The following is an 11,669-nucleotide window of genomic DNA, read 5'->3' as shown; positions in this document are numbered from 1 at the left end:
CTTTCCTGTGGTAAAATGATCTCTATAAGACAAAGAGGCTCAAGTCAAAGAATGCTGTGGATATCATATCAAAGACAGAAACAATTCAACAGCATCAAAAAAACCTCACAAAAACTAAGCTGGAATTGTATTTCTAAAGGCAACACATTGCAAAACATCCATCTCCTGGGAAATTTCCAGACTGACAATGAGATGAATAATTCCTAAACACTGATGGATATGACCTCGCTGGTCTTTGCTCATTCAGTCAGTACAGAGAGGGGTTATTTGTGCGTAAATACAGCTGATAAAAATCAGTTCATCACTGCTGTTCTGCAGGCCCTGGTACACATTTCAGACAAGGCCAGGCACATACCTGGAGGCTGGAATTTTATCAGAAGCATATTCACCACTATTTCATGTCAACCCATGATGACAGATAGACCAGGAATTCCTCTGATCACTAAACTGTTGCAAAGTGGAAACTTTTTTCCCCAATTCTCAGAAAACCATTATATTTACTCCAATGGCCACAGGAACCTAAAAAATGGATTGTGAGTTTTACAGTCTGTTGCTTTGATAACACAAATCTAAAAAACTTAATGGCTAAAAGATAAACAAATAAGCTATTCAATAAATACACAGACTTTGCAACTTAAAAGGTAAATGACTCTTTTCAATAAACAATTTTATTGCCTCAATGGTTTATGTTGCCCAGAAAGCTATAAATATACCGTAACACTGAATTCAGAGAATTGCTGGAAGAAATAAAAGATCCACAAAGAAATACGTGTTCCAATACTCGACGTAGTCTAAATAAACATATAGGAGGTTATTTCCTGTTGTAGTCCCTGGTACATGACACTGAATCAACAGTTTGAATGGAACAAGCACCTCAAGAAAACTGAGACGACACAAACTTCCAAATCAAAGATTGCCACTCCCTTTTTGACAGACACAACATATATACACAGCTCCTGATTGTAACTTGAGTAGCCAGCATTTATGCAGTCACACAGCTGACCTCACCATAAACATTGATGGAGTTTCAGTGTAGCCTAAAGGCGACATCTAGTGGCCATAAGCAGGAACAACGGGGGAATGGTGCAATTTCAGATTTCAAAGAACAACACACAATCATATTTTGGTGGTGAATGGGCAGTGAGTATACAACACAAAACAAAGTACAGACCAAGTAAACCACCACAGCCAAACATCACTGTTATTATACTTAATTAAATTTATAAAACAGGAAGTAAACACACTTACAGGTCAACATGTTTTGGCCTTCAGGCCTAATGGCTATGACTAAAAACAATCCTGGTGAATAATTGAAGTCCAGCAGAGTCAAACAAGCACAATCTCACAACGTTAATTGTTTGGAAATGATCACTTTTGTACAGCTGTGATATCCTTTATCATTGTGCCTTTAAAATACCCCCTTAGCTTGTTATTAAGTCCAAAATCACAGCTGTTAGCCTTTAGCCTTTGCAATGGGGCCATCAAATGATGTTTTTTGATATTACATGATATACAGTGCTTAAAAGATTTATTAGACCACTACCCAGAGTAAGGCTTATACCACAGCTCCCCCAAATGAAAGATATTGGAATTACCAAAATCATTTTATGTTTCTGTAACAGATAATCCATCTTTATTCTGAATTATATTTTTAGTGTTAAATACATAACTATTTTTTCCAGCAATTTTCAAACTGTTTTACTGAAAAGCAGAAAAAACCCAGTAAATTATTATTTTTGATTAAGATGCCACCTCAAAGTTATTTACCTGCACTCCTGAACAGAAACAATGGTGTTAGTGGTTTATAATTTGGGCCTAGTAGCAGGATCGATCATTTCTGACTTGTTATTGTAGTTCAGTGTGCCGGCTCAGACTTGGGTATAAAAGTGTGAATTCAGTTTGTCATTTACCTAAAAAACTACAACAAGTTTGAGCTTTAAACAAGTTTTTCACAGATGTTCTTGTGCTTATGGCAGCTGGTCTGATAAATTTAAGCACTGTTAACAATGTTGCAAACTGAATCAAATTAAAAAATTCTTATGTGCTCACAGTCTTGAAAAAACAAACTACTGCTTCAAATTATAACATGTACATACAGATAAAACAACACTCTATGATTGCATGCTCTAATGCAGTGAATGCTCCCTGCTGATGGAAAAGATTTACATTGCAGACAATTTCCTGGGTGCAGAAAGTTTGGTCCTCACTCAATCTTTTGCCTGAGGATCCTTTTCTCTTCTTCAACAAAGTTCTTGTCAGATGTGGCTTGTCCAAAGTCCCTCTTCCTCTTCTCCTTCTGCTGGAAGGTCTCCACTCGCCGTTTCTTGGCAGACAGCCCTGGCTTCTCTGACTCCTCATCTGATCAGCAGATGACGAGTTGGATGGATTTGGGATTTTGTAGAGGGACGGAGAGTAAAACATAATCTTTATTATTATTTCTCAACAGCACATTGTTTAAATAAACAAGTCCACATTTTCCAAGCAGGTGCAAAGCAGAAAGCAGAGCAAACGCCCTCATTATTTTACTGTATTGCACTCATTTGTTACATATAGTTGGATGGAAATACGTAGGTGGAATGGTGCAGCTGATATTATGCTTCGCATCTTTGGGTATTGATTAAACACACAAAGACTGGCCTGAAACAGATGTTTACATTTATAATCTGATACTTTTATTTAGTTTTTGGTATCATTTATTTCACATTTTTGTGGCAGCAAATCAAATAAATCTTTGTTAACAACTTCCAGCTCTTCTCTGAAGAAGTCCAAAAATCCTCACACACAACTTTTTCAACAAATTGAAAACGTTAACACAATGTTCACCTCTGGTATCTACTGTATTGCCCTTGTTTCATTTCCATGTAGTTCTTTTGCTTATCACAAGTTCATACTTTCTTGCTAATTTGCCAAATTATCAAATAACATAGGATTAAATACACATCAAAATTTATTGGGATTTTAAAGCCTGTGGGTATTGCACAACGGTATAAAAGAGCTGTGATGAGGAGAATGAAACTGAAACTCACCAGAGTCTGAGGGTTGCTCTTCTTCAGGTAGAAAACGAGCTTTGCCTGTATAAGCTTGCGGTGCGTCTTCCCCGTTGTCCTCGTACACATTGGACCACTTTATAGCCATGTCCATTCCAGGGGGAGGTCCTTTCTTCTTCTCTGGCTCTGCAGTGTAACTTTCAGGCGGGGGCACGGCATTTGTCTTCCATGGCTTAAATTCTCTGGCAGCCTTCAAGGAAAAAAAAGTGGAAAATTGGTTTAGAGAAAGTCAAACAGCAAAGGTGATCATAGCTAGTCTCCATAAGAGATTAAAGACAGTAAACTCTCTTTAAAATAAACAAGAAATATAACTATTATAATATGTGAATCACTCAATCACTTTATAGACTGAGATTATGGCTTGTGGCGTTGCTGTACTGCACTATGTTATAATGAAAAGTCTTCCTAACATCGTTTCTATTGGCCTCATTCACTTGCAAAGAGAGAAGACAGAAAAACATCTTTCATGCACCAGAATGACATCACACATGTGCAAGACTGTGGAAAAGTCTCAAGCTACACCTCAATTCTTTAGATGTTGCAAAATATTTACAGCGATTTATTGGAACATGTGTAAACACAAATGAAAATACGGCATTCAAGTCAAAAATGATGCTGAAAAGCATCAATATTAGACAACTTTAGCTTCCTTTTAAATTCTTTAAGTAGCCTAAAGTCCAGCCTAAAGTTTCTTGAAGTCCACATCAAAACACAATGGTTATGACTGTAAATGACTGTAGACAGTCACCATTGTACCTCTCTCCTGACCACCTCCAATTTAAACCAAGATTTTCAAGTCTTTCATCCCTCCCTGTTTTTCAGTCCGGTTCTTGTGTAATCTGGCAAACCTCAACCTTTTCTCCTCCTTTCCTTCATTAAGAATGGCTTCTGGACAGCAACCCTTCCACCGAGACCATTTCTGATGAGGCTTTGGCAAACGGTAGATGGACCAACTACAGGGCCAGATTTCTCTCTCAGGTCTTGTGTCAGGCCCTTGCTGGATTTGTTTTCCTACTTGTTAAGAACACGATTTTCAGATACAGTTCATCAGCTGTAGATAATGCCTTTCTTTTTTGTTTTGTTAGACTTGCCACTTATTTGAGTGGCCTCAGCTTCCACGGAGTTTTTAACAACACTCTGCACACCATGCCATCACATTTTTAGCTCTTTGGTAATCACCTTATTGGTGCAAAGACACTATTTTATACTGTCAACCTGTGCACTCTTTGGCATTTTCATAGGGTCATCCGAAGAAATTAACAAATAATATGGTTTTTCAACAGGCTGATCGTAACAAAGTGCCTAAAAACTCTATTTAAAATCGGTTCTTTGCCAACTGTAGACACAAGATTGGTTCATCCGCTTATGACCAGTGTTGGGACTAACGCGTTATTAAGTAACGCGTTACAGTAACTACGTTATTATTGTGGTAACGAGCACGGTAACTAGTTATTATGCCAAAATCAGGAACGCGTTACTCGTTACTGGGATTTAGATAGGGTCGTTACTCGTTACTTCGTGTGGTGGCTATCGCGGAGCTTCCACAGATTCAGTAACATTAGCAAGTGGTGGAGGCCAGCAGGTGGATGAAGGAAAAGGGACGCAGAAGGAAAAGAGACCCGAGGCGGCCGCCGGTCCAAGTGTGAACTGAACCTCAGGTAAGAAGTTATGACCTGCAGTCTCTCTGGGTCAGATATGAACCAAGTTTAGGTGGAGTTTATTTTCGTTATTCTGACTTTTTCCGTACTGCGTACTAGCTAGCATGACGGAGTTTCTATACAGCTGGGTGGGTGCTATGATGTTAATGATGTTGAACTTTATTTTGTTCATAAGTTATTAGAGTTGCCAACCGTCCCGTCTGGTATTCAGAGAAAATATTACGCGTTTCTTCTTGAGGTGAAAAGGAACAGTTTGTCCCGTAATTCAGCTACAATGAAAAAGACACAAAGCTGGAGTTATTCTGTGTCTTTGCTGCACAGCTGCCTCTTCTTCTTTCATTCTCCCCCCTCCCTCTCCCGTTTCTGCTTCAATCATGAAAACTGATCAATGATCAGCTGATCGGCTCTCGTTTGTTTATCGCCCACTTTGCGCCGAAAGAGGAAACCAGCGGATGTCGCGGTATACAACAGCAGCACGTTTAAGCTTGATCAGCTATTGTTAGAGTTTATTTAATATTAATTTCTAGTATCAGCTGACGTTTGTTGGAGCCACAGCTGTAAACCTGCTGGTCATGATATGGTTTGGTTATCTGGTGAGAGGGAAACATGAAGATGAAACCAGGAGATGTCCTTACTGAATCATCAGAGCTGAACAGGTGATGGAGAAACAGGTTTACCTTTTAGGTGACATGAATGAGTTGAAGGGAAGTTATGAACTGTTTCTGAGAGACAAATAACCCCAGGATACTTTTTTAGGCAGCTGACAGCTGGTAACTGTGCAGGTGCAGATCTAGCAAAGTGTTGCCAGGGGTGCATGTAGGGCATTAACAGGGAGAGGGGGGCACAAAGAAATACTTTTCTTTCTTATTCTCATTTAAAATGTCTAGCTTTTAAAAAATAATTATCTGAATCTTACAACAAATGATTGATAGATTGATGCATATATACCATCAAAACAGTGAACATCACTGTCACAACAGTGTTTATTTTCATTCAAAGGCTTTATGATTTTTCCTATAATGGTGGGCCGGTCTCTAGTCAAAATGCCCGGGCCAATTTTCTGTCCCAGTCCAGCCCTGTATGCAGCTCATCTGCAGTCTGGTGTTACCTACATCTTCCTATTCAGAAGGCAGAATTTCCGAGTTCTGAGTACAATCGAAAGCACCAAGACTCCAGTTTTTGTGTTGGATGTAAAAGGCGCGCATGACGCTGTGACGTAGGCTAGAATCATGGCAGCAGTCAATGACGGTCCAGGCGTGGGATTTCTCTCATGGAAATATGCACATTATCTTTTCCTTTCTATTGGTAGGTGGCACAGTGCACTTGTGGCAAGTAAGCAAGCTAGAAGACTGGCAAAGTTATGGAAGAAACACATTAACAAGAGAATTCTGAGTAAAACCAAAGTTACTTTCCCTAGTAACTAGTTACTTTGAAAGTAACGAGTAACTTGAAGTAACTGAGTTACTTTTGAGAGAAGTAACTAGTAATGTAACTAAGTTACTATTTTAAAGTAACTTACCCAACACTGCTTATGACACACCTTGTTTGGAAGAACTATTGCTGAAGACCACTTAGAAAGGCTCTATGGAAGTAAATTATGAGGAAATGAATATGGCTCAATACTTCTGTACAGCCTGTACATATGAATGTCGTTACAAAAGTCTGATAACGTCTCCAACCAACCACTGCAGATAGAGCTACACTGTGTGCATCAGCAAGCAAAGAAACAGCGACCACTACTGGGAAGCCTGAGCTAGCACAGGTGAAGCCGATAATCTGCTAATTGTGGCTCGTACAGTGTTTACACTCATCTAGCACATCAGAGCGTGCTTGTTGTGGTCATATTAACCGCAGTTCAACGTGTATTTGTACCTCCTCCGGGGCTTTGACCGTCAGGCTGTCCCAGTCTATTTGCTTATTCAGCGGGTTATAGAGGAAAGCGGGTTTGGACACGGAGCGAAACAGCTCGTCGGGTTTGGGTAACGGAGCTCCGCCGGCATCTCGCTTGGTTCCCGGTAGAGAGGACCGAGCGCTCCCCTCGGCTTCGGTCCCCGCTTTCTTCTTTCGGCTTCCCCCCTGGTCATCCGAATCGCTGTCGTTGCTGCTGTCGCTCAAATCGTCGTAGCTCGAGAAGAACCCCAAAGAGCCCGTCTTCTTTTCTTCTGTCATTTTTCTGAGGCTACAAATACTCTATTGAGGAACAAGATACTGCTGTAAAACCCACGCGAAAATGAAGCTAGATCCGCTGACCCTAACTTCTTCAAGATCTACTCCATTTTGAATGAGCCTCCAAAACAGTTGTAAAGCGAGTAGATGGTGTCGTAAAGCCTGTCGTGAAGCCATTTCCTAGCAGGCTGGTGGTAATTTGCAATTCGACCAAAAGAAAATAAATCTTTCCGTCAAAGTCTTTCAGTATTTGGAGTTTATTTTAATGTTAAAATTGTTTCTGTATAATATACTCAGCCACAGTTATTATGTAATTAAATACAATTAATGGGCTGTTTTTTAAGCTCCATTTTCCTCTTTTTGACAGAGAATTTCTGCCATCTGCTGGAGACATTTGACAACTGCAGCCTCCGTACCGCTTAAAAAAGGGAGGTCTCCAGCTGAGGTGTAGTGCCAGAAAGTGAGCGTGTTCCAAATAGTGAATGTCGATGTTTCTGTTTGGCTTTATTTATTATTATTTATTTATTTAATTAATATAAAAAGGAACAGGATATTCAAAGGGATATATACACAAAATTACCTGTTTTGCAAGTATCTTTCTGACTCTACGTTATTATACCTACTTTATGTTACAGGGTCAGTCCATTTTAGGACACTTAAGATATCTTTATAAAATATGCAATGCTTGTGTCAATGTCTTGCATATTCTGTCGTCTCATCTTGCTTGAAAAAGACACTTCAAATGTAGGTGACACTATAAAAATGTTTTTACCTGCATATATAAAAGATATGCAAAAGTCAATTTGTCAAAACTGCAGATTCTAACCCCAGTGTTCTTTATTGAAATGTGTTATAAATTATAGGCCAACAACTCATTCACAATGGTTTAAATACAACCAATTTTACATACAATATTCAACTATAACTGAGCAAAAGTGATTAAATAGACTGAATTCAAGAACATGTAAGTCCATCTATCTGACCATCTTCATCAGTTCTTACAGTACATATCGTGCACCTAAATGTGTCCTTTTGCTCTCTCTATTATTCTTTCCTATACGATAGTTGCCCTGTGTCTCTCTATTTCATCTCCACCTTTCTCCTTCACTTATTCTCTGGGAAATATTAAATTCTGCCGCTTTTCACAGAGTAAACGTCCATGTCATAGATATATCTGACAGCTCAGGTGGAGCACACGGTCCATCGGGAGGAGGGTAGCTTTATTGCCAAGCATTCAAAAAAAAAACCCCTGAAATCTGTGTTACAGCTGACCTGCACGGTTTGCAGTAGAACACGAAACATTATTTACCGTCAGGTCCTGACCCGTCTGTGCATTGTTAAGTTATGCAGTAAACGTGTGATGTGCTTAAATGTGCACATCCAAGTTTTCCCCCCACTACATGCCTTCTAATGCTAGATATCTATTAAAATAACTATATATACTACAAGATTGATCATGGCATTCTGACTTTTCCTAGTCAATATATAGCTGTCAGATAGATCAGATTTATGCCTTAAATATATATATATATATATGTGTGTGTGTGTGTGTGTGTGTGTGTGTGTGTGTGTGTGTGTGTGTGTGTGTGTGTGTGTGTGTAAAAAAAATAACATATGTAAAAAAAATAAATAACAAGCTCACTACATCAAGCCAAACCTCCTGACCCACACTTCAACCACCTAAAAGGTTAAGACCTTCTTGGCCTTTCTTCTGATGTGTTAAGAGCATTTGCAGGCTCTAAAGTCAGCTAGACTTAAAGGGGCCAGGCATGACCCCTCTCTGTACAGGTCAAACACCTGCCACACTGCATAAAATAGACAAGGAAACATAAATCTAGCAGATATATTAACCCAAACCTCCACCAAGGTGGCTCAATCACTGGGAACAGTATTGTATAGAGTAGGTAATGGATAATAGCTATTGATTAGTAAATAACTGGACACTAATAACTTGAGCTTTTTAACCCTTAACCTTATTAATTTCAATTCAATTGAATTTAACATCAAATAAAAACAACAGTCAGCCCAATGAATATCATACTTTAAGGCAAACACCTTAAAATAATACAGAGAAAGCTGTTTGGTGACAGTGGGAAGAAAGAAACCTCCGGCAGAACCAGGCTCAGCAAGGAGCAAACATCTGCCAGGACCAGCTCAACATGAAAATTTTGGGTCAACTTGAAAAAAAGGCAGATGTGAAATGAGGTGAAGACATTTTATGAAAGTTTGACCTTATTTGAACTCAGAGAAGAGGTCAGAGGTCAAAAGTAGCGTTACAATTCCCATATACCAACCCCTATCCCTAGACTGTAAAAATAAATATTGGTGCAAGGAAACACAGCTTTATATAGCATTTCTATCACTTTGACCTTCAGATTAATCCACTGACCTTGAAGTAGAGGTCAGAGGTCAAATGTGACATATTTTACATCTTTATATAGTACTTTCAATATGTCGCCAATACACACCGTGCTTGTAACAGTCATATTTCTAAGTTATAAGGCTTTTTGTCCATTTTTGCCCAATACATGACGTTAATCTTGAAGACATCAGAACTCTTTGTTTTCTGTCACAAAGATGTTTGGGAAATGTGAGAGAGCTTGGCAGCTGAGGACATTGTGTAAAGTTTGAACCTCCGAGTCCTTTTAGATTGACCTGAAATCTTGGATTTCTCACACACTCTTCTTTAAAAATCCTAAACAGGTCCGTGAGGCTGTGGATGATATTTTTGGACTCACACTTCCACAAACTGCCTTTTCCTTTCAAGTCTCTCTGCTCTGAGGCGCTGTAAGAACCTAAATCAATACATGAATAAAAAGCGTTTCTCTTTCTTCAAAACAGAGAAAAGAAAAGAGATCATCCAGCTGTTTCCAGATGAATGTCTCACATCCTGTCTAAACAAGACAGGATGTGAGACATTAAGAATTTGACTTTTTTAAAAACAAGTCATTAATTTTTCCATCGTCAGTTTTTTTGCCGAGTGAATGCTTACTGGTTTCCTCTTACATGTTTACAGTTTTTTCACAGTAACCCCAGTACTGCTCTCCTATGACATCATTCTTTGGTCTCCCATGAAAACTGAATGCACTTTGGGGATGCAGGTATTCTGAAAGAGAGATGATGAATAATCCAGCAGGATGGATACCCTCCTATGGCTTTTGTAACTTACTCTTCTGCGTCTTTTTGTTTTTGCACAGGGTGCCTGACTGTGCTGTGAGGAATTCCGCATGGAGGTGAGAAGCCACACCTCTCCAAGGCACTGTTTAATCTAGCCATTCATAATATCTCACGTCTTTACTGTATCCAAAGACTCTTCTATGCCAAGGTGGTTTCCTCAGACAGCACCTAGCAGATGTCCTCTCTTGCTCCTTTTTTCAGATAGCAGGATGCCTGCTAATTTGAGCTAGCTAATACTTTTCCCCTTTCATTAATCCACATTAGCTGACCACACAACAGATAGCTCTTATGCAGGACTCTGAATTGTTGCATCAGCTGCATGTGTTTTGGTCTACTCGAATGCATGCCTAATAATTGCGAGCATACTTTGGATCTTAGTTGTAGAAATCCTGTTCTCATTTTGGATAATTAACCCACAATCACCTTGTTGATGTTACCAAACAACACCTGGAGGAAGAAAAAAATAAGTAGTTTGGTGATCTGCCCATAAAAGCCAGATGCTTCCTTTCATCTGAAGAGCTTCATTTGTAGTTGGTCGTAGAGCATTATAAAGGAACTCTCTTGAATATTTTCATCGTCATCCTTCAGCTCTGCTTTTGAAATTGTCTTATATCAAACTTGAAGATTTTAATCAGACTGTCAGTGCAGCTAAACACATTGGTGACCTGTGAGCTCTGTTCGTGTACTGGGATGAAGGAGTGACCTTAAAAAGGCCAATGGAAAGAACAGACACGCCAGGATGACTGCCTGTTTACAGCACACATGGTACCTGTGTGAGTGTGTGTGTGGAAGTTACCAGAGAACCAGCGAGTAGTTCTTTTCATGCACTTTTCCATAATCTATGAGATTAAAGTTTGTAATGTCCTGAAGGCGAACGTTAGATGTGATATTACCATTCTCACAAGTTTTATGGTTTTTCATACTGATGAAGATTTAAGATTCGAAGCGTTTATTGTCATGTGTACAAAGAAAAGCATTTCTCTGTACAATGAAATTCTTTCCCTGCTGTCCACACACAGATGCCGGTTATTATGTACAACTAGATAAAATACAAATAGCATGAATAATTAAATGGAGACAAAAGTATTAAACAGATTTATGTGCAGAAGAGCTTAAAATGCTGCTTTGATACGAGAGATGACCTGATGTGCAAAAATGATTATTACTGTTAAAATAGGTCAGCTGTTCAAGAGTCTGATGGGGAAGGAGGATTTGTTGAGTCGAGATGAAGACAACTGATACAGCACTAATGTAAACAATTAATAAACAATTAAATAACAGAAAGTTCTTGTTTGTTTTTTTTTGATCAACTTTAGAAATGTGTGATTTTTTTACTGTGGGTTCCCAGGAAAAACAAAAGGTTTCCATGTTATAATAATAGGACCGTCTGTGGAAGTGTTTGTGTAATTTTACACATTGATTTCTTCCAATTTCAGCATTTTTAAAATGTGAAAAATGAGACATACTGTTGAAACTACACTTCTTTTATTAAAAATCTCAGGGATTAAATGTGTAGTTAAACTTCGTTACACTGACAGGAAGGAGAATTTCATTCATGATCAAAGTGCTCTGTCCATGGCTCACAGTGAAAAGTGAGTTTAACATCCTGGATGTTTTATTT

The 11,669-nt window shown here is 38.9% G+C and overlaps 1 protein-coding gene across 1 annotated transcript; it reads right to left on the bottom strand.

The window, feature by feature from the left end:
* Window positions 1-659: 659 nt before the first annotated feature.
* On the bottom strand, window positions 660-6,995 carry lg17h1orf52 (linkage group 17 C1orf52 homolog). Its single transcript, XM_085387215.1, has 3 exons — window positions 6,578-6,995; window positions 3,027-3,237; window positions 660-2,358 (listed from the first exon to the last, which is right to left on the bottom strand). The coding sequence occupies exons 1-3, from the start codon at window positions 6,872-6,874 to the stop codon at window positions 2,204-2,206; spliced, it is 663 nt and encodes a 220-aa protein (XP_085243341.1). The 5' UTR covers window positions 6,875-6,995; the 3' UTR covers window positions 660-2,203.
* Window positions 6,996-11,669: the final 4,674 nt, after the last annotated feature.

The sequence above is a fragment of the Rhamphochromis longiceps genome, linkage group LG17 (genome assembly GCF_057381845.1).
Source record: "Rhamphochromis longiceps isolate RC_006_pf linkage group LG17, R_longiceps_female_GT1.1, whole genome shotgun sequence".
In the NCBI taxonomy this organism is placed as follows: domain Eukaryota; kingdom Metazoa; phylum Chordata; class Actinopteri; order Cichliformes; family Cichlidae; genus Rhamphochromis; species Rhamphochromis longiceps.
The sequence above is the reverse complement of the archived record's forward strand: the minus strand, read 5'-3'. Positions and strand labels throughout refer to the sequence as shown.

Excerpts from the sequence above, each read along its gene's own strand:
- lg17h1orf52 (XM_085387215.1), bottom strand. The coding sequence starts at position 6,874 with ATGACAGAAGAAAAGAAGACGGGCTCTTTGGGGTTCTTCTCGAGCTAC. Across the intron at positions 3,238-6,577 it reads CGGTCAAAGCCCCGGAGGAG|GCTGCCAGAGAATTTAAGCC; the intron begins GTACAAATACAC and ends TTTTCCTTGAAG. Across the intron at positions 2,359-3,026 it reads AGAGCAACCCTCAGACTCTG|ATGAGGAGTCAGAGAAGCCA; the intron begins GTGAGTTTCAGT and ends TCTGCTGATCAG.